Source organism: Pomacea canaliculata, linkage group LG2 (genome assembly GCF_003073045.1).
Source record: "Pomacea canaliculata isolate SZHN2017 linkage group LG2, ASM307304v1, whole genome shotgun sequence".
NCBI classification, from domain to species: domain Eukaryota; kingdom Metazoa; phylum Mollusca; class Gastropoda; order Architaenioglossa; family Ampullariidae; genus Pomacea; species Pomacea canaliculata.
Genome location: NC_037591.1, coordinates 10,870,680 through 10,894,511, shown reverse-complemented (window position 1 = coordinate 10,894,511; position 23,832 = coordinate 10,870,680). Strand labels below are relative to the sequence as shown.

Below are 23,832 nucleotides of genomic sequence, written 5' to 3'. Positions count from 1 at the left end.
GTTTTTGACTCAGTTCTTGGATAATTTTCTTCTGAGGTCGCACTTGCTTCGAAATAATGAAAGGCCAGAGAAAGTACTGCGATTTTATTTTTGGTTTAAACAACCGGTGAAATGATTGTCGTCAACGCTGATATGTATGTGCGTGTGTGTGTGTCCGTCCGTAACAATTTTTTTAACGATTAGCAATGATTCGTACGGTATATAATGCTATTTTCTCCCATAATTCTCTTTTTTGTGGGTTTTTTTTTTAGGTACCTAATGTCTTTTTTTAAGGTTTATGTACCATCCTACATCGCTAGTTATTAGATCCTGACTATTATCAATATTATCGCTGTTGTCGGTCATCATGACTACAATCTAGTACTTTGGGAGGTTTCCATGGTAACGGTTATTTAATGCACTGTCCTGTCAGCAAAATGGTGAAAGGTCATCGGGAATGTAGGGTGCGCTGTACCCGTTCCCGTCAGCTGGGACCACTGAGAAGTTGGGTGAGGGAGGAGGACCCGGATGTAGACGGTGATGATGTAACTACTCAGCTGTCTGCTTCCCCAATTCAGGTTATGATATTAATGCACATGTGACTTTGAAATTATTTGCGTTGCTCGGGTGATACGTGACGACACAATGGAAAAAGAAAATTAAGTTGTCCCTCCCTCTCTCGCTACACATCCAGGTCTTTTAGAAGCTCCTCGTGAACGGCGCACAACTCCACGCCCTACACCCGGCGGTTCGACTCCACTCCACCCTGTTCAAGGGGATCATACCCGCTACCTCTCTTTAAGCACTTAAATACGGTGTCAAGAGTAGTGCACATTGCTCCAAAATTAATAATTACTTGTAGTCGTTAATGCAAATACGTACTTTTAACATTTTAATATTGTCTTTACCCTCGTTTCTGAATTTGTCCACCGAGGACGGCGCGTAGCTAAGTACATGCCCTCTGGGATTAATAAAGATGCATTGTATAGTCTTAAATAAATTTAGAAGCCAAGTCCTAGAGACCCAAGGAGATAGAAGCTGGGGCTCACCGTGGTCTCTAGGACCAAAGGTCAACACCGAAGACACGAACTGACAAGCGGAAGGACACACAAAACTCTTTAGGGAGTGCGGACGCACCGACTCATCGAAAGCTGTTGGCGGGTAGCCTTACACCGCACACAGATGGCGCAGACACACAAGCATGCCCCCGGCACCTTCGTCAAACACATTTACATGACACAGGTGTGACAAGGCCAAACAACGGGTGACGGTTGGCACGCAACATCGATCAAGATAAACCGAGCTTTGTGTGTGTTTAGGAGACAGGTGGAGATGCACACTCATGATTAAGAAAACTTTTTAAAAAATGAGGCCAAGCCCAAGGTTATCGTCAAGAAAAAGTAATTAAATTATGTCCCGTAAATGCTCTTCGTAACGTAAAATTATCACGTAATCGCATTTCGTGACGTAATTACGTGGTCGCGTTATTTCCCTGTGGAGTAGTCGCACTTGTTTACATGGCTGGCCAAGCTCGTCGCCATGCAGCTTTAGTTGTACAGGACTTTGATGACATCCTGTCGGATAGTCACTAGACAAAGAAAGTTTTAATCTTGTCTAGCTCCTGCCATCAGGATTTATTTTCAGGGACTTTTTTTTTTCGATAATGATCCCTGTAGAACAAAGCCTTAGTCGTGAGAGACAACTTAGTTTCGCCGATCTGGACATCGTTAGATGACAGACAATGTTGCCTTCCTATTTAAATGAGCTGAAATTAGCCCTCAAAGCAGACTAGGTATTGGTTATATTAAAGGTCAGAATGGTGGTGACATGCATTTACATCGACATGCTGAGGACACGAACTCGTATTATTAGAACACTTATTATGAAATTAATGATCAGAGGAAAAAAGATGTCGCGATGACTGCATATTAAAGCAGGTTGCTCATCTCGAATTATTTATATCGCTTTCAATGGCGTGGGTAGCAGTTTCGTTTATGAATAAATAAACATCCATATTGTTCAAAGCACTTCTACGTGTAACACGACTTTGTTGTCATGAGAGAATCAAATGACAAATGACGATAGCTTCATTTCTTGTTGAAAAGGACATGCAGAGATTTATTTATTTTGAAATTTCTATTTGAAACATCATTTAGTTCTTCTTACTCTTACCTATTAAATGGTGTGTGTGTGTGTGTCTTTTTTCCAATTTCCAAGAACGAGATATATTCCCCAGCGACTAGACAGGACGAGCGATACCACGTGACTCATTTTGCATCACTGCTGATATTAAAGATTAAAGGACTAGTGGTGTAGAAAGTAATGAAAAGTGCAAGAAAATATTCCTACACTTCTCGATGAATATCTTTATTCCATTCTCGAGATACACCTTGACAAACATCACCATCCACAAAAAATATATAATCAACACAGACATCATGATTATGTGCATGTTTAAGTAATTAAAGCTTCAGCCAATGAAGAACTTTGCATGTTAATTAAGAGAGTACTAACTTGACATCACGAGTTTGACCTTTGTCCTTGCCTTGTGATGCCAGTAAGAGTGCATCTGAAGAAAAGAAGAGTTTTGGGGAAAGTTGTACCTTGTAGTAATCAGAAAGCAAGTGCTTTTTATTAAACTTTAAGATCGCACCTAAACGACATGGAGTTGAAATAATCGTGGGCAGCAGCACTCGGCAGGGAAGGAGAGAAGGGTGATGAGAAGAGCATCCCTGCCAACTGCAGATGGCAACCTTTCAATGACTTCTGCCTTTTCTCTGACCTCGCATGTGGCGAAGTGTTGGGGTGTGTGAGTACAGGACACTGTAAGCACTCGCTTGACCCTTTCCACACACACACACACACACAAACACACACGTGCGCATGCAAGCACACACACTCACACACATGCAGTGGTGCACCTTCCACCAATTTTCCTGAAATAGAAGACGGTAACAAATTTTCGATCCCATGCTGAGGCAGGCAGTGAGGGCTCTTGTGAGGTCGCTGAATTTATTTCTTCTCTCCTCAGTTCCTGCCTGGAATGGAAAATCGGGATTTCGCCATCACGTACCACCGAGCTCCCTGATGCAGTTTTGTGGTGTGAGATAGCCGAGTTTTAGCGCTGGTTCATGAGTTGAATTCTTTTCTAACTTGGGTCATCTTCTCACTTCTGAAACGTTTTCTTTGTCTTCATTCGTTCTATTCATTCCTCCCTCAATCCTTCTCTTTTGTTTCGTAATTTTTATCGTTTTTTTCCCATTTATACGTTTGCTTCTACGTTTTCTCTTTCTTTTTATTTTTGCTTGTCTTTATTTTTGTTTGTATGCTTAGCTTTTTTCATCCGTCACACTTTATATGCGCTGATGTATTGGCATTGAAATTTGTGAGTGAATAAATGAGGGGAGATAAAGGCGATAACACGATAACCTCTTGATGGATAGACTAACGTTAAAAACATCAACAAAAATATTTATCTTAAAAAAATGTCCTACCGTCCATCACCATGTCCTCCTTATTTTTTAGAGATCTTCTAACTTTTCTCTTGCCAGTGCATCATTCAGGACTAACGTCCATTGAAAGGCCGTCAGCAGTGGGCCGGTAATTCACGAGGACGCCATCCAGTTACCTCCCCTTGCCAAAACATTTTGTTAGGATCGCAAGCGGCACTTCCATGGCCAAGCGCTTGGTGATATTCAAATAACCAGCCTGATGGAAGGGAGGGAGACTTAATTTCCGGATTTAGCTGACAAGATTCCCTGACTTTTTTTGAGGGAAAGACAGGTGCGGCTGACGGACAAAGAAAGGACAGCTTCTTTGGATAAACCTGAATGGATCTACTAAAATAAAAATGTACATCTCACGAGTGTTGTTACTGGTGTTACTGGTTAATGGTGACCATTATGTCTTCAGTAGAGAAGCTCCTAGATCTTATACTCAGTCGTTTGCAGGCAGTGACTGGCCCATCCAACAGATGGTCACGTGATTTATCAGGGAAGATTGAAACAGAGATTCAATGAGCACGTACAGCTAATATTATAATTCCAAATATTTCTTTGGTAACGTGTGCAACGCGATTCGTACTAGTGGTTAAAATTTAAGAAAACTGTAAGGCGGGTGCTCTCTTTCTTTTTTATTTTCTTTTTCTTTCGCTCAATCTTTCTCCTATTCCATCTTTATCCTTTTTCTCTGTTATTCTTGTTCTTTCCTCTCTTTATTCTTTCTTTCACTCACTCATGTTTCCTCATGTCGGACCCGTGTTTGCGGAAGGGGTTTGTGTGTATGACAAAGATGACAGTGATCAACCTTGACTATGTCAAGAGAGACGAAGGATGTTAAGAGAGAACCACGGTACGAGACACTAAGCAAAGCGAACCCTCGACAGTCCTTCTTCTAAACACCTGCTTACGTCACCTCTCATCATCAATAACCGCGCGTGCTGCCTGTGTTCTTGACGTCACGGAGCAGACACTATTCATCAAACTGTCCTGTGACGTCACCGAGCGGCCATGATTTATCAAGCTTACCGGCGGCCTCCTGTCAGTCCTCTGTTGGTAGTGGCAGTCGTGGCAGAGCTCAGTGGCGTGCTTCGTGATCCGAATCCTAGTCTTACCTTATGTAAAGACCCCGACATCCCTCGTATACGGCTCGGCGTCAGGCAATGCGCAGTCCCATGCGCTAGCAACTACCTGGGTCAGTGGTCAGTAAGTCTGCATTGAGTTTTGAGTCAGGTTTCAATTTCATACATTTCACTTGAATTTCAACTTTATTAACGTGGATAACGAGCAAATAGCTCCATATTGTATCAGATCCCTAAATCTATAGTATAGCTATTTTTAGAACGATAGGTATAACACATAGTAGGAAAGGCACTCGGCGTTGCGTTCACTGCGCTCGCGGACCAGATCAAAGGGCAGCGGGTAAGAGAACACCGACCGTTTCTATTAAGAGGAGATAAACTTGTTTCTCTCTCTATGGCAACATTTAAATTATGTCACTGTGACAAATTTATTTTTGTTTGTTTAGTGTTGAGCCAGAAACACATTTTATAAAGGCATGAACTTGTATTACTGGACTGCTGGCAGACGATTTTTTCCAGTAAACTACTAAAACGAGGCATGAGACTACAAAGCTTCCGGTTAAGTCACATTCTTTGTTTAGGCTCACTGAGACTAGCAGCGGAGAACTTCGCAGGAGGTAAAGCTTTAGTCTCGGCAGACAGTAATCCATCTATACACATCCGTGATAACGGCAAGATAAACTTTAAAATAAATATGGTTTAAAGAAAAATACATGTATCAAACTCAACCTCCACAAAAGAAGAACACCTGCAAAATTTGGATATGAGAGGGTCGATTTGAATAGTCATAAATCACCAATCAAATAAATGAACACACTCACACACAGAGAGATTCATTAACAATATTAACATTGTTTATAAACAAACCCTTAGACTCATCTTACAAAACTATTGACTAGGAATAAATTCTTGACTAACAGACAGATTGACTAACATCATTGATTTTACTTCTCAAATTTACCAAAATATGTCTGCGTGTCTACGCATGCGTGCGACTGGAGACCTGGACTGAGGAGGTTCCGTCCAGCTTCTGTGCTCCTGCATTTCTCTTTCATCACCAACACAGTGTCCTTGTCAAGGACAAATTAAAATAATTTAACCGCCCCACCACTTGCAATACGAGAGATGGATCAATGACCTAAAAATTAGTTTTAATATCGTAACAGGTCTTTCGTAATCGCAGTTTTAACGCTGACTCAGCCTAAAAATCAATGAGGGGGGAAATTAGAACTGCGAACCAGGAAACTGTCTTTTTTTCATATTTTTCTTCTCCTTTCCCTCCTTCTTCTTCTTCTGTTTCTAACAAGTTGCCGAGCGGATAAAAATACAGAAAATCGAAGAAAGTAGGAGGGATTTTGAGAAGAGTTCAATTTGTTGTCCCTGCTGACATTTTAAGAACAGTTTTAGCTAAGTACTTTACTAGCGATCCTCAGGGGACTAAGTTTTTACTTACTTGCCCCCCTTTTTTTTTTATCACAGAGGGAGTTATAGTCTGGTGCGTTTTCGATCTGTTTACAATGTAGAAACCTGTGAGCTTCAGTGGTAACGAACCGCTCTCTCTCTCTCTCTCTTTCACTCACACACTCACACTCTCTCTGTCTCTCACCCACTCACTCACTCACTCACTCACTCACTCACCTATAAGAGCGCACAGATCGTGCCAAATACTCGCAGATTGCTTCTCTGGGTCTCAAGTCTCGCGTTGTCACGTTCAACTATTGTTAACGCGAGACTTCCTGCCTGCGCCAGACCACATCGAAGCGGATGGCGAAGGTCGATATTGGCTTGTTCGTGGAAAACGTCTTGGAAAAAAGAAAGAGCAGCATGTCCCAAAAGTTTGAAAATTTCCACCGATCGTGTTTGACTTCAATCGCCTGCTGGCCGCCAGATCGAGTCCAGCCCTCGTCAGCTGCAGCTGCCGGTGGTGGAGAAAGTTCTCAGTGGAATTAGCCGTTGGCGCACAGCTGGGAGCCAGTCAACCGTGTCGTTCAATTCAATGGTTTTTTGGGTTTTTTTTTTCAGGTCGGTGTGCGGCACTTTGAGCTTACACAGACCCAGGCTCTGTATGGGTTAATATTATGTCAATTGATTTCCTTTCCTAGGGTCGCGTCAGCAAGTTGCGAGCCCCAAGCGTGTCACGACAAGGTTCACAAAAGATTTTGTTTACTGGCGTGGATGTCAAGGTCCAATGCTCTATTTCCATGACGACTGATTCGTAACTGATAATTCCAACCGATATTTTTTTTTTATCAAAGATCGAATGATCCTCAAATAATTGTCAAGTGAAAGTGTAATTATGGTAGACTTGGGTAATGCAATTTATTTTCAGCCCCACCGAGGTTAATTAATATAAACTTGATAACAACCAAGTGATCGCAAACAGCTACTAAATATAACTGATTGTGCTAAGTTACTTGGTCATTTGTTTTATCTTTAGTTCAATTATATAAATACTATTTCATTAGAAAGATTATTTCTGATCCCAAACCAGTTGCTAAGCATACGTACTTTGTTAACGTGCTTTGTTTCCTAACCAACCTCGGCTAAAGACTATTTCTCGTTTTAGATGATCAGTTGAATTCCACATATGAGAAACATAAACACTAAGCAAGGACAAACATTTTTTTTAACCTATCATAGATTTTGAAGGATTATGTATCACAAAACGTCCTCTGTTGAATCAGTATCGAAATGTGTTCATGTCGAGGGCAAAGTAGGGAGGTATATTTTAAAAGATAAATCAAATCTAACAGAAGATTTTATTATGAAAACGGAAGAAAAATTCCAATAATCAGGAATGCATCCACATCGAGATGCGAACTAGGGGAACTTCATTCCCGTCACACCTATTTTTAGAGATGGACTCTCGCCAATCGCAGTCATTCAGAAGTCTTTGACCAATCAGCGTCGGTCCTGGCATCTGACAAATACATCCGGTCTGGGAAGCTTGACAGCCATAATACATTATTCATTTCATATAATCGTTCCTGAAATGAAGAGTTCAAAAGGGAGCGCCACCATTGCTCCAAAGGCGAGAACTACAGAGGAGAAACGGAAGTGAACCAGAAAAGTCTGGAGTCTGTGTTCGTCTCGAGCACCACTTGCAGACAGACGAATCGTTTTATTGTTTATGTATAGTACCTGTTACGCATTTCAAGCTTGTGTTTGTTTGTTTGTTTTTGTTTTGGTTTTGTTTTGTTTTCTGCTTGCTTTGTTTGTTTTTTTTTGTTGTTTTTTTTTTTTGTTTTTGTTTTTTTTGTTTTTTGTTTGTTTGTTTTTGTTTGTTTGTTGTTTTTTTTGTTTTGTTTTGTTTTTGGTTTTTTTTACCGCGTATTGCGTGCAAAGGACCGTTGTCTTTCACAAATATCGCAAACTAAATGCTGCCAGGTGACCTTTCCTTGTGTCAGGTCAAAGGTCATCATTCCCAGTTGCAAGCTCCGTGCCGAGCAGATGAAGAATCCCGGCGCCAATCGTTGTTGCTGTCGTTCTTTTTTACCTCGGGCGTGTGTTGCAGGCATGGCTGCCTTTCTAAGACTCGCAATGAAAATCGACTTTCTCCCAGCCTCGTGTTCTGCCCCAATAGATCTTCCCCGTCTCTCTCTCTCTCCCCTCCACCCCTCACCTTATTTATCTATCTCTTCATTCGCCGTCCCCCTTCTCTGTCAATGACATCAGAATGTATTTTGAAAAGGCCATGATACCATTAGTCGCCAATGGGTCTCGCTCTCCGAGATATGTAATGAAGACGTTGACAAAAGTGTTTCGTGGTTTTTTTCAAGTTACCCCGAATCTGTCGGAAAATAATTAGAAATCCAGATAAGGAAGGATCAGGAGGTTTATTTGGTTATAGATCCGTCAGCTAATCAGGTTGACGTTAGCCATTAAGATGGCGGACCGGGGTGTCTTGGCGACAACATACTCCTTGGTCTCGGTAATCACAAACCATACGTAATTGAAACCCTGATACTGTACTTGTTTACCAATTTACTGCCAAGAGCTCTGGAAGATCTGTGTCAACGACGAAGAAAACTTCAAAGTTATGAAGTTGAAATAATTTCATTAAGTAACAAAATTACAAACTAAATGATAATTGAGCTAAAGGGGCATAACTGCTTTAGACTGCAGAGTCCAAGTGAACTATTCCAGCAGACAACGAACTCCAAGTGGTCCATGAGACGATAAATTTTCAGTGTTTTATTCTAGCGATGACATCAAGCACCACGCATCAATGGAAAAATCCACTGACCAAGTAAACAGTTCATCGCGAAAAACTATTGCATGTGTGAGTGCGCATGCGCGTGAACATGTGAATGTGGAGGCGAGAGAGCGAGAAACCCTCAGAAAATAGCAGACTAGCATTGAACATCCTTGCCCATCAAAAAAACGGGAAGACCCAACTGTATCTGATTTATTTGTGGAACATCTAAAACAAAATATGTATGATGTACGAACGAAACACTGCGGCAATGAATGTAAAAAAAAAAAAAATACATAAAAAATAAAAACCAACTCTCATGACACAAGTTGTTGAAAACTGTAAGGTCATCCCCACAAAGAACGTACAACCTTTACAAATTCTCATTTAAAATATATTATGCAATGTAAGAAAAACGAAAGCCGTTTATTCTAGCAATTTTTTATGAAATTATAATCAGTATTTCCCTTTAAGGATTGTTGTTTTCTTTTTATTCTTATCTTTCACCTGCAATGTCATACATCTTCCTGTATTTTTTTTGTACTTTAACTGTCTTTTCTTCTCCTATCTCTCTTTCTTTTTAAAAAGAAGTATGGACTTTCCAGATTGTACCATTGATTAGACTGTCGAGTACAGCCTTCACAAGGAAGTCGCGTTAAAAAAATACTTATTACACAACATAAGAAGACAGAAGCTGTTTTTCTATCAATTTTTTGCCTGAAGTTTATTAGCTTGTCAACTTTATCCAAACCTTAATTTGCGGCTGCAGAAAGATGTTCTAAAAATAGTTCTGTCGGCAAGGGCCATCTCCGGTTCAGCTGAAGGGTTTCCTGGACATTGCTGACGTCACAGGCGAGAGCTGGACCCCAGACGCCGCCTGTCAATCTCCGATAAAGTATTTTGGAATCTTCTCGTATCGGGTGGTACCAGACGACACGTTACGTCACAACAGGTAACATGTTCGTGCTAAAAATAGTTTCCTGCCCACCCTTTCCATGTCGAGTTGATGAAAGAACGCGTCTGGGAGCGATAACTCGTTTTTCATCCTCCCTTCTTTCTATTTCAGTCTACATTGTTTTACCTTCTGGTGAACCATTTCTCGAGTTTATCTTTTGTTTCTTCTTTTCGGTTTCTACCAATCTCTCCTTTTTATCAGTTTGCTCTTTTATTTTCTGTCTGTCTGCTTGTGGGTTCTCTCTGTCGCTCAACACACTCTTTCTCTTTCCCACTCAGCCACGCTCCCACCTTTTCTTTGTTCACACTTCATTGTTACCCAGACCCTTGTCGGACTGCCACGCTTTCAAGCCACCGGTCGTTGACAAATCGATTCACCTGGCCTCACAAACACGTCGCTTCGCGGAGTCTAAACAACCCTGGCGGCTCGCCTTTGAAGGTGGGAAAGCGTTGAAGGCATCGGAGCGAAGCGGCCGCTAACACGCAGTACGTGATGTCACAATCACAGCCCACAAGGCTAACGGCTTGAAGGCGAAACGTCATGGAACCCGTTGCCCAGGTAGCCAATCAGTCCTCGCCTGTCGGCAAGAAACGTTTGAACTGTCCTTGTAGCCTGTGATTAATCTTGAGCTGATCAACCAGTATGCAACGTGTCCTTCACGCCCCATGCATGGCTTTTTCAGTTATAAACACTCATGTCTTTGTGCTTTTTAACAGCAAGTAAAAAAGAAGAATAAATGGAATGAAAAAGATAGAAATGTGTATGTGAGAGACAGAGAGAGACACTGAAGTTTGGCAGACTCGACCATGATGGTAGAGAACAAAGAAAAAGCATTTGTGTCGCTTTTAATCAATTTTTCAAAATGTCTATGAAAGGTTATGTTACAGAAAAAAAAATGTTGGTGATTGGTAGATAGAGCTTCGAAACACTTGCCAATCTCCATATCCCATTACTTGTCTGTCCTCTCTCGCTAGAACTGCAGTTATTTTTATAAACGACAGGCCTTCACGCTTCAACTGATCGCTCTGACACCTAAAAATGCAACAATTTATATTTTTATAAAATTCAGTCCATTTAAATCTGTCCTTAACTCCATGTGTATGCAGGCAGATTAGAGAACAAACAAATTGCAGGATCGACAGATACGAGTTTTTTCGTCTCGATTTGCCAGGGAAAGTGGGAATAATGGAGGCCATTGCCCCGAGTCACGTAGTCCATTTAATATTTTCATTATTTGAGTCAAGTTTGTGATGTCCACTTTAAAAAGAGTGGATGAAATATTTCATACATTTTTTTAGTTTAGCAATCGGAGTAGTAAGTCTGGGTGCTCCTGTTCCAAGAATCAACCTTCAAACATCTACTCCCACTCATCCAATCAACCAACGAACCAACCAACCTGCAAACCGGCCATTGAACCTCTCTCACCTACTTATTCATGTATACACGTGTTGGCACCAGTGCCATTCCTTGCACGATCCTCGGCATCACCATCCTATTTGCTGTCTTTTGACGATGTTATGAGGTCGATAGGGTCGTCTGATTAGTTGATTCACGGCTGTCCGAGGCTCTGGCGAATGTCCTCGTGTTCCATAACTGACGGAAATGCTGTCGGAGAGGATTTCATCTAAGGTATATATGGACAGACAGCTTATTAGAACCAGCTTTCCATAAACGCCGAGGAAAGAACAGACAAACCTTCTGCAACACCTGGAATCAGTGGAAATAGCAGCTAGCCCTGTAAACAGATGTAGAGAAAGAAGAGCGTGCCCGAGACGAGAGCTGAACCCAGGACAGCCAGCCCTCATCAGTATTGGTGACAGGCGCCACTGGACCGCTCCCAACGAAAGAAAAACTTTCAACAAAACATAACGAAGTTGGAAATAAAAGGTTCAAGATATAAAATAAAAAGCAGTGCCATTAGAGATAAAATTTCTTGCCAATCGAAAGCTGGAAGTCCCGTTAGGACGCTAATGTCTTGGTCGCCTTCATATAATTTTATACAAATAAACCGGCGAAGCTCCGGCGTTTAAAGGGAACAGACTGCTGCGTTCTCAATGTGCTTTTCTTTTTGTCCATCTTCTTTTTTACATTGTTTAGGGTTAGTAGCCTTTTATCGCTGAGTAATGTGGTCTTTAAATCTGGTTGCCAGCGAATTTTCATATTGCCGAATGTTTAATTTCTTTTTCTAATCTTCCTTTTTCTTTGTTGTTTTGTTGCATGACTTGTCCCTGGGTAGTAATCTTGTAAATGTGTGCAGCTAAGTCCCAGTGAGAACAGGATGGTTTAAAGGATTGTACTTGCATGCCACTTACTCTTTGGCATGCGTATTGTCCCCTGACTTTTATATTGAGTTTGATGTGCTCCGAATTCAGTTGTAGTAATTAGTGGAGATAAATGCTATAGAAAAGTTATTGTTCATATTACATTTGCATGACACACGAGTGCATGGCATTCATTTTAACGGAGAAAAGTTTAAAAAAAAAGAGAGAGATGGGGGAATTGAGGGAAGATGGCGATTAAAATAAGATCAAAAGACAGAAAGAGTTTTGTGATAAAATCCAAATAAAAAAGAAGAAAATGACTGAATTAGCTAATAGAAAGAAGGAAGGAGGAAAAAAGAAAGTCAAAAGGACAGTCGAGTATTGATTGATTGATTGATTGATTGATTGAGTGAGTGAGTGAGTGAGTGAGTGAGTGAGTGAGTGAGTGAGTGAGTGAGTGAGTGAGTGAGTGAGTGAGTGAGTGAGTGAGTGAGTGAGTGAGTGAGTGAGTGAGTGAGTGAGTGAGTGAGTGAGTGAGTGAGTGAGTGAGTGAGTGAGTGATTATGGATTATGAGTTGAACGATGAACATATTCGAAAAGCGATGGAGAGAACATATTTGTGAATGAAGACTAATCAGCCAAGTTCATCAAGACTAAACTTATCAACAAGATATCTCTCTAACAATCATACAAAATGCATTTCAACAACTGGTCACTCCTACGTGTTTTTTCAAGCATGCATCATGAACTGTATGTGTAAAAATAGTAGTGATGTCACACATTTTAAGTTGTATAATCAAAAATTATTTCTAAGAACTTTTACTTAATAAATATCTGCAGCTGTGCTTAGCTCAAACTGTCTGAAATAATTAGGCAAAAACGTTTTCATTTTTGACCAGAATTCCATTAGTTTGAAATCATTTTGTTTATTGGGGAGGGGAGGAACGATGGAAAATAAAAGATGGATCGTGCACTTGACGAGTCGATCTACAATGTTTCGAGCTTCGAGCGCATGGAGAGGGACGTTCTGTGTCCTGACCTTCTGTCGAGGGTCGACCTGATGATGATATAACGCTGCCGGCGGACTGTATTGACCAGGTCGAGATGGCTGCCGTACCTCCCTCATCCCCCAACCACCAACATCCCCCCTGGAAATTGCATTAGACTGTACTAATGTTGTTTTGACTGTCGGCAGTTCGAGGGCGGCGAGCAGACGTGACCAAACAATATGGCGACATAGAAGGATGGTTAGTCTAGTGAGCAGTGTTTTCACAACTGCTTTCGTTACAGGGAGCTTTTTTGTCCTTCTTTAAATCCTTTACGCGATAAAAGCTCATAGAAACACTTTCTATTTTAATCTTGGTGTTGTTGACTACTGAATATACATGTTGTTCTTTCATTATTTATTTATTGCAGTTGATTTTCTGAAGTGAAATAGTTGCTGAGATATTGAAAAAGTATTTTTATTTTCAGTCACTTGAAATCTTTACAAGAAGGTTCCAGAAACCTGAAATAGTCATTATCATTATTTAAATTTCACAAGCCAGGTCACGTGGGTTTGCCAGGCTTGTTTACTGTCGCTAACTGTGTAGTACCGGGAATCGATCCCAGCCAACACTGGGCACCCGGCTGATGACAAATGATCATCTTCCACAGCAACACACGAATGAAACATTGCCGATGACCTCTGGCAGACGACAAGAGCAGTTCTGCCAAATTATGTCAGGATGTGACAAACAGTGGATTGTTGATAATTCTCAGCAATAATCACGAAAGCGCTCACACACAAACACACCCACGCATGTAAACAAACATAAAATTGTCGTTGTGTTTTATAAAACATTATAACTCGAATTTCGTACCTTTCTTGGGCTGGTTGGCTGGCTGGCTGCTGTCCCAATGTGTGTCCCTGATTTACTGTAGTTACACACTATAATTCTTTAATCCGAATTTATATATATATATATATTGTCCTTTTCTTCTTTCTTTCTTATCTCCTTTCTTTCCTCCATTTCTCCTCTCTTTCTTTTGCCGTGTTCAGTGTATTGTCCTGCATCAATCTAGATGATCCCCTCTCTACATTTTTCTTCAGTTCTTCCTTTGTTTCCTCCCATCACTTGTGCTGCCGCCTGCGCACTGCTCTCTGCCTGTGTTTTGAACTGCAGGCTTAACTGCCTGAGGTTTTAGCCATCTCTCAGACTGACAGACCAAACAATTGATCAGAATTAAATCTTCTTGCGTGGAACTGTAGAGTAGATGTCGATGAGATTAATTTGTTTTCGACGGACCCTATCCCCAAGAGTGCCCATGGTGCATGCGTCCACATGATCAAACAGCCAAAGCACGCTGAAAATATCGGGAGGTATTGACTGAGATCAAGGTATTGACCAACTTGTGGTGGGGAGGGCAGACAAAACTAGGTCCAGACATGCAAACCCATGGGTGTGAGTGTATCCACTAGATAGAGTAGGTATTGTCCCACGTGTACGTACACACAGGCTTCATCATGATGACAAACATCACGAAACGAACACGTCCACACACACACACAGACGACAGCAGGCAGACGACAAGAAACCTACTCACCTCCATCGCGTTCCGCAGGCTGACCATCTCTCCGGTCTGCGCCACGTGTCCTATGATCCCCTGGCCCCAAGGGATGCGGGTGTCCCCCGAGGTGGACGGCAGGATGCTAGTCCCCGCGTGAACGTCAAAAATTTTGGACACGAGGGATGGTCGCCCACCATGTCGACCCTCCACCAGGAACAGCGAAGCCTTGTCGGCGTCGGTCAGGCAACACATGTTGGCCACCATCTTGCTGCTCAGCGACTTGAGGTCAAGATCGTTGGAGATATCCTTGACAATCTCCAGAAAAAACGCTCGCTCGTTGGTGTAGCGCAGCTCGCGCTTGTGGTCGATGTCTTTGCTGGGGTACCTGGGCAGGCGCACCTTGGACTGAATCAGCAGGCTCAGCATGTTGACGGAGGTGGGAGGCAGGGAGCGAAACTGTCGCATCTCCTTCAGGCTGCTGCGGCGGGACTCCGCACTGCTATCCGGGGTGGGCTCGTACGTCCGGAACATGTTCTTCATCTTGGAGCGAGCGAAGTCCTGCCGCAGGTACTTCTTGGAGTTGGACCGGTGGTGGCGGGACTCGAAGAACCCGGACTCCCCGAAGCGGGTGTCCACGGGGGAAGAGGGGGCGCTGCTATCAGCCGACAACGACACGTGCTTGCCGATGACCGGGGACATCTCCGGCAGCGCGTTCAGCCCGTGCTGCGTGAGCCAGCGGTTGACGAGGCCGATGTCGGCCTTGCGAAGGAAATAGTCGGCCATGACATCAGGGTTGGCGTCCAGCCAATCCTCGACGCTGGCAGAAGTGTGCGCCATCAGGACACTACCGTGACGTCAATAACGGTACTCTCGTACTTGGACAGAGAGCAAGCGGCGGGGGTTTCCGTCACAAAAGATCACCATGACAACGTCTCCGTCAGCTTTGGCCTACTTTCCCCTTCAACATGTTCCATTCTTTGTTATCTTACAGTCTCCCCACAAAGGTGGAACTTTCGAGGCATTTGCGTCTCACCTGCAGAGAAAATCAAAATTTAAAAAAAAAACTGAATGATCACAAATGTCATTAGGAGAATAAACAAATACCTGCATCGTTACCTGGGTTCTTCAAGGAAAAATACCTTCTTTGCTGCATTTTTCTTTCCTTTTATATCACAATATGCTCGGTGAAAATTTGCATCGAAATACATTTCCTTTTTTTTTTTAAAAAAGTGGATTTTCAAAGTTTTAGATACGTTCACTCAATTTATTGTTTTAACAGGGAGAGACCAGATAGATAACCAGGGTACCTATCGATAGCTTTGGTGGTTGTAGTAATGATGATGACAAATGACGTCGATGATGATGATGGATGTCAGTGAGGCAACAGGTGTTGAAATATTATTGCCACTTATAACTACAGCGGGATGACAGATGAAACGCAGTTCCTGTCATTTATCAGACATTAATCTAAATGAAACAATAAAAACAGTTTTTGTATGTATGGTGTTTGTGTACTTCAAAAGCTGTCTTCAATGTTACGATAATATTTGCATGTATATATTACGATATATTGTTTTGGAATAACGAACGACGAGAGTTGTTGTTTTGTATGGATGGGAGGATCTGTCCATGTTTGCACACCGTGGAAAGTGCCGGTGTCCATTAACCAGGGTTCGTGGGGTCGTTTCAGAAAAATCACGCACTTTATCGAGATCTTAATGTCAGCAAATAAACTGTAGTAGATAAATAAAATTTTTTACTCTCGCTTGATGATGTAGGAGGGTCCTCTCGGGCTCCTTAACTGCAAGATTGAGTGCGTGCTGTATCTAGAAGGCCATCGAACCGTTTTGCGGAGGAAAAAAACAACTCTGTCCATGAGCACGACACACACACACACATCTCTCTCTATCTCAAAGTCATCAATAACTCACCAACACACAGGAGAAGAAAGATGAAAAAAAATAAATAAAGAATTAGTATCCTACAGAGAGGTCCAAACAAGGCAATTGAACCCTGACTGATAAAATCACTTAAGGACGACATACATTTTGAAATACGCATGTAATAAACGATAAAAACATTCTAATCACTTGCAGATGTAATATTTCTCACAAACTACGGAAAATACTGAACATGTAAATAAGTTCACCACGGAAATTATATAAATATACGTCCATCTGCCCTTAGCCCTGTCTCTACCTCTATACCACTCTTTGTTCTGCATCTGAATCCCTTCATTTCCGTACACTCTTCCTCATTCATTCTGTCACTTTGTCTTCTCAATCGAGTGAAGGCGTGACGGTGTAACGAAATTAGGAAGGAAGGATGACACACTTCCTGTTATTTGAAATAATCGATGTCATCTAACCGCAATGTCACGAAGATGCTCGGAAGATCCAGAAACGAGGAGACAAGCACTCTGGAGCTCCCATCAGCCAGTTACCTACAAAGATTCTTCACTGGAACTTTCTAGAAAAATTGATTTTCGCCAGACGTTGTTTTAAGCATCGTGGCCGCCCGCCATTCTCAACGCTCGATGCGTGACGCCCGTCGTCCGTGAGACAAACTCGCAGAAAAACACGAACATGCGGTACGAACCCGTCAAATTTCCTTCTGAAGTGATGACAGTTCGTGAACAATATGACTGATTGAGCTAATTAATAATTCAATCTCGCACAGGCCGTTATAGCCAACAGCATCTTATAGGTTAGAGGAGTGTGATACATGAATACGTGACGATAGCGCGTGACAGAAACATTTCACAGGAATGGAGGAAAGGAAGTGAATTCTAGCAGACGTGGATGATGGGAATTAAAGAGAATTTCTAGCATGCATGTAGACAGACAGACAGACAGACAGACAGACAGACGGAACGGACGGACGGACGGACGGACGGACAACCGATCGATCCACAGATCAAACAACTACCAAAATGGCTGACAAAACCTACAAAGGAACACACAATAGTGTTTGCACTTTGTGGCTTGTTCTTGTCCACCTTTCCGTGACACCTTTCCCCTTTGATCAAGTCACACGCGAGGGATGAAGAACTAAATCATCTTCCCGTCATCAGTGCTCTGACCCTGTATTCCGCTTTCTGTCTGTAAAATTGAACAACGAGTTCTCACCTGTGCGACAAACATTCCTGGAACCTTCTGGCATTTGATGCTACCTGGATTTCGACATTTCATTAAGAAACAAAATACTTTGCACTCTTGTGACCCTTTAATGGATAAACTAGGTGCAAAATTGTTTTCCACTTAATGGGTTTGGTTCATTTAATGATTTTTGCCTGTCTGAGCAAACAATTCTGTTTTGTTCAAAGCTTTAACATCGAAGGTTTCGAGAGGAGATTCTTATTTCCCTGAATGCTTGCTATCTGACTGAGCAACTCATTAACATATTCACCAAGCTCTCGTATTGGCTGTGGATGATGTCAAGAGTTCGAATCTAGGGCAATGTTCAGGATGTTGTCTGAAAAAAAGTCTAATTAAAAGCATTTTACGACTAATAACAGGTTATCTTCTACAACTCGATTCCAGCTTTACTCTTAATTTCAAATTTCTGCTCTTCTATAACTGTTTGTGTAATACTGCCATGCTGCAATTATCCTCACGTCCTTATTTTGGCCGATTTCAAAATAATTAATTATTTATTCGCTAACCTGTCTTTCTTGTTATTGACCTCCACCAAGATGTGACAATATTGATGCAATTTCTTTTTACATTCATCACCAAAAGACTGAAAAAAACATTTTTCCGTAGATGGATTGCTTTGCCGTGAGCTAGCTCCAGCGCCAGAGAACTGCCACAACAGGAAGCTTCCTCATTTCCGGCAAAGAATGAACACTTGGCGGTGTTAAGAGCCCGGATGTGGTCAAAAACAGACTTCCGTCTTTTCACGACAACTTTGAATGGGAAAGTCGTTACGGTCTGTCTCCTTGTCACTGTCCTGGTTTGTCTTAATTGCTGTCATGATCATTATTTCGTTTTGAAGACACTAATTGCGACAATGTATGTCCGAGAGTGTATTTTCACGATTTAGGCTTCAAACGAAGGCTCTGGAGGAATAGGAGAATGAGATGAACGCTTGATGGACAGTTGTGATACTCTGGGTGTAAGCATTTGTCCAGAGCCTTCATAGTAAAGAATAATTATCACCACTACTAGGTTAAATGAATTCAATGAACACTAAACGATTCTAATTAAAATTTATGTCTCAAGGGAACTACTTAATGTGTGAGATCACACGACAAAAAGCCAGCCAAGAAACAGAATGAAGAAATGTGAACTCGTTTTTCGAGATTGTTCTAATCTTCATGACAAGTACTAATCTTTCAAACACCCAAGAATGGTAGTAATGAAATATCGTTACCTCAGGGTTAGGTCCTCTCTGGACCGGAGGCAGTGTAGGTCACGTGATTGGACCTGTAATTAGCGCGGACTTTGGGCTTTGCTCACAGTCCACAGCTGTGGCTAAAGAGCTTAGAGATGTGGAAACTTAGCGGAAGTAAAGAAGCCTGAGGGTGCGGATGAATATCTGTTTCTAACTGCCGGTGTCTAGAAGGGAGCTTGGGAAACAGAAGCCAGAAAAATCTGATACAGCAAAGTGTAGCATAGTGTTGCACGGCATTTAAGTAGAACTAAGACTAAGGAGAACCTAGCTTACATTCTGTGTGTATATTTGATTTTGACATGGGTGTGCTTACCCTCCAGTCTGTACGCGCATGCGTATGTCATGTTCCGCATGACGGTAACGACTGTTCACTCTATCACTAACACTTCTAACTCTCCACAAGTTCTTGAATGCTCGTTCTCTTGGTTTTTCACACTCACTGATATTGCATCATAGGTCACTGCAGTCAGCTGTACAGTCGTTGTGTTATTTTGTTTTGCTAGTCTTTCATTTCTTTCGTGCAGTTACAAGTCTCACAAAGATTTACTCTCGTCCTGGTCTCCTTCCGTTACACTAGACCTTAGGATGTGCTCTGTAGCAAATGTAGTGTATAGTGAATGAACGCAGAAAAACCCGAGCTAGAGAGCAGACAGCAAAAGAAAAGCTATAGAATAGACGACAATGGAGCTGCGAGGAACAGAGGAAACGGATACGGAATTATCGACGCATGCGCAGAAAAACCTTAACTCGCAGTTGCCTGATACTCGCTCACTCATTTGACGCTAATATATATAGTTCAGTATGAAAACTTCTGACTCTGGGTGGATCAAAACAAGTACTTAATCAGGGTGGATCAAAAAGACTGCTGAGCCTGGGGACAGAGAGAAGACTGGGTGGGTCACGTGCACGAGCGCTCTTATCTCTTTTCGCTATTCACTCAAGTGGCTCTAAATTTACAAACTGCCAATTTGTCCTTCAAAATTTATGGGCACTTTAATGCATGGAAATAAGATCCCAAGGCTAGTGCACCATCCTCTCTGAATGCATTCCCTTTGTCGTTATTTTTATCAGCAAAGTAATACGTCACGTTTATCGGCGTGACAGTCCCGTTGGCGCCCTCGCCTGATGCGCTCCGCTCCTTGTGTACCTTCCACGACACCAGCTGGCAAAACAACTCAGCGGTGAGCCCTTCTCAGTTCTTTCATTCTAGGATTTTATATCATCATGTATTATCAGTTTTCCTTTTAATCTCTATTCTCATCTGTTTCCTTCTCTGCCAGTCGGAATTCAGATGCTTGTTCTAAAACCTCGTGTCGATATTTAAAAATGTTTTTATACATCTTTTGTATCAGAAGTAGTTTTTATGAAATAAAGAAGACAGGGGCTTGTTGCACAACTGTTCTAAGGAAGAAAATTTATAATTTTTTTTTCAAAAACCACTCCTGTGCCATTTAAATGTGTAAAGGACAGTTTTATCTCATTCACCCAAAAAGTAGTTTTTAGAAAAGTTCCAAAATTGTCTTGTGCACTGGTTTTCTATAAACCCGATTATCTAACCCTAACCCTAACCCTAAATAATATCTAAAAGAGATTTAAATTAGAAATGTGTTGCTCAACTGACCCCAGAACTCCGGCCAATAATACACAAACACGCCTTCAGGTAAACAAATAAATATTGAAGTGGAACATTTTTGAACAGAAGAAACTAGTAATAATATAATGCTAACCAGCCAGCCTTCCAACCAACCAACTGACCCAGAAACTACACACAGGAATTAAAGGAAAAAGGTATATCACACACCTACCATGAATCCTAGTATGACAGTTGAAGGAATGTACAAATCCACAAAACACACTATCGTCGCTTTTCTATCCCGGGGCTCTGCTCTTTCGTTCCATGAACAGTTCAACGGATGAACATTCCCAAAATGCGATATTTCAGTGAACTGTATGGCAGACTGACGGATTCACATCACTTCACTGCAAAATCTTGGCTTGCTTGGCAACTCTCGCGGATCCAAATCCACTCAACGCACAGCTTGTAGTCATCCCCCTTGCCTAGTAACGGCTCGTGGATGAAGATCCAGCCAACACTTCAGCCATCCGCGAACTCTCCTTGCCCGGTGGCGCTGGTGTGTATGAAGGGGAGACGATCCGTAACTTCACGCGCAGGAGAGTTGCAGCGACAATCGGCGGAGTGGGACGGCGATCGTCACGACGCTGATGACCGCGGGAAGCGGCACGCGGAACGTTGTCATCGCGCGGCGCACGTGGAGCGAGTCGCGTTGTGTGCTCCTCGTGCAGCGTCCCACGGAGCGGCGCGTGGAGCGGCAACATGCATTGACTGTCGCACGCTCGCCGCGTGCCGCTCGCGGCCGTTTTGCCAATCGATGGCAAGGGTTCGAACGGCACTGCGGCGGCAGACGGCACGGGGGAGAGAGAGAGAAGGAGGAGGGTAGGCGAGACCATCTGCATGGACGGAGCACGCGCCGATCTGCTGGCCATGACTACGGCACTTCCCTGATGACTTTAAAGCTGATGACTTGCACGCCGCTTGTCCGCCCCTGAATATGTCCTCCAATATTTCCATCTACCCAGCGACAACAACCCTCTTATCTGTTTCTTTCATCCGTCTCCCGCTTACTTTTAATGTGGTCAGAATGTCTGTTAGTGACCAGACTAGACGATAATAGACAAATGTACAGCTTTTAAATGTCTAGTAGTTTGGAAAAGTTTATCTATGACTTGGTGAAATAAAGTGGAGAAGTCATTCCTTGCCTAACCAAGGAAACCTTTGTAAACTCTTTATTTTTTTTAAAATTTATTTTATATTTTATTTTGAAACTTTGAACTACTTATCGTGTGGCTGAACAAACAAATTGGTATTACACAGTAAGCAAAATAATGATAGTTGAGTATGGCTCGAAAATAAATGGAAGATTATAGCTGGAGAACTAATATGAATGAATTTATTAGGAATTACTGAGGGAAGAACAACAGAAAGAACTAAGTGCTAGAGCAGCGGTTCTCAACCTGTGGGGCGCGACCCCCTGGGGGGTCGCGACGTGCCTACAAGGGGGTCGCGAAGGTGGTCATTTTTTAAAAAAGTTTCTTATACTGGTATTAGTGAAATTAGTTTACATTGTGTAACCGAGTGGTGAGGGCGATCAAACTCCAAATCTCTTCTCCCTATTCAAGTACACTGTCTCGGCAATGCAGTGATTTCTCACTTCCAAAACTCAAAACACAATCCCCCTCTCAACAATTAAGCCTCCAATCTCCCTCCTCTCACCTTTTGCCCTCTCTCTTCCCCAATCTCTCATCGCTGACTCCCCTCTCCCTCTCCAGTCACACCTCTCTTTTTTTTAAAAAACATCTAAAAGGCACGCATTCAGGAAACGTCCATCATTCCCACCCTTTCATTCGCACGTGCTCAGTCCTAGTACTCTATAGGTCCCTGACAGAAGGCCATGACCAGACAAGGGAAGGACACCACCATATTACAAACAACTGACAAGATGAATGCTTTCGTCCGAAACATTTCGTTGTGGACGCAGAAGATACTCCAAGAAAATATTTTTGATATGTTTCCGTGCTTGTGTAAGTGCAAGGCTGATGTTAACTTGAATCTTGATCAGGTGAAGAATGTAATTATTGCCCATCTAAACGGACTGCAAGAAAGGTTTCAGCATTATTTCGCTGAAATTGATGTGACTAAATACGATTGGATTCGTAATCCATTTCTGGCTGATCCTAGCACAAGCGGGTTGTCCACGCAAGAAGAAGAGCAGCTCATCGACCTTTCGAGTGACCAATCCCTGAAAATGGTCTTCCAAACAACACCAGTGCCAACATTCTGGATTAGCATCAACGGTGAATATCCTCTCCTTTCTGAGAAAGCAATGAAAGTTCTGCTGCCATTTTCAACTTCGTATATGTGTGAGCAAGGATTTTCAGCACTGGCAGCACTGAAGTCGAAATACAGAAATCGTGTGGACGCAGAGGCTGAGCTGCAAATAGCAGTGGGTACGAACATCGCACACAGGTTCGCTTCTCTATGCAACAGCAAGCAGGCTCAACCTTCTCATTAATCAAAGTGAGTGTCCAATAAAATAATATTTATTAGCACCACAGAATTTGCTTTAGTAAAATTTCATTAACAGTTATACTTCTTGCAGATACGAACTTTGTTCTTCCGTTGTTGAATTGCATTCATTTCCTCGACGCGGCGTTCGAGGTTAGCTAAGGCTCCCCCGCTCTTCCACCGATCTAGCTGGCTAAGGGGGGCGCGGACGTACCGGTGTTCGTCAGGGGGGTCGCCACATGTAAAAGGTTGAGAACCGCTGTGCTAGAGTCACGAAGCCAATATGAATCCACTTGTACAACTTTCAATATAATCACGGGAAGCCAACAGGCTTCAGTTGTGTGTTGAATGAAAAATGAATGAAATGAAAAATGAATGAATGAAAAAACCTGAAAGTGCTGTATTTAAAATTCGATACATTTTAAACTTTCGTTTAAAGTACGGAGTTTCAACTTTAAAGTATTTCAGATTACGCATTTCATGACAGACTCCTACCTTCCCGAAATCAATGACAGTATAAATGAGAGACCGATGCTGTTTCACCAGCTGTCCTATAGGGATGAAGATCTTTTCATCTGTTCTTTTGTCAAAGCAACCTGGTTTTTTTTTGTTTTGTTTTTTTCTCTCAGTTCCTCAGCGGTGGTCTTGGAGGCGACTGAGAATTACACTGCTCTGCTTTGATGATTCATTAGGCCGATTGTCCTGGCACTGTCTAAGGCTTTTTTCTTGCGAAGTGGTATCACTAGGGAGCTGGTCGTCCCTTGGCCATTCTTGGTTCCATACCTTCTTGCACAGAGTAGTAAAAAAACTTTGTTGTTTTTTTCTCCGTACTGC

The 23,832-nt window shown here is 42.3% G+C and overlaps 1 protein-coding gene across 5 annotated transcripts in view; it reads right to left on the bottom strand.

Annotated features, from left to right (window-relative positions):
* LOC112556361 (dual 3',5'-cyclic-AMP and -GMP phosphodiesterase 11A-like) overlaps positions 1-23,832 on the bottom strand; it is a 101,746-nt gene that overhangs the window by 60,881 nt on the left and 17,033 nt on the right. For 2 of the 5 annotated variants that reach the window (XM_025225307.1, XM_025225305.1), the window contains one exon: positions 14,556-15,552. In XM_025225307.1, the coding sequence (XP_025081092.1) occupies positions 14,556-15,356 (801 nt within the window). In that variant the 5' untranslated portion in view covers positions 15,357-15,552. Of the gene's footprint in view, positions 1-14,555; positions 15,553-20,715; positions 21,515-23,832 lie in introns of those variants that run through there. The other 3 variants (XM_025225306.1, XM_025225304.1, XM_025225308.1) reach the window with 3 other exon arrangements.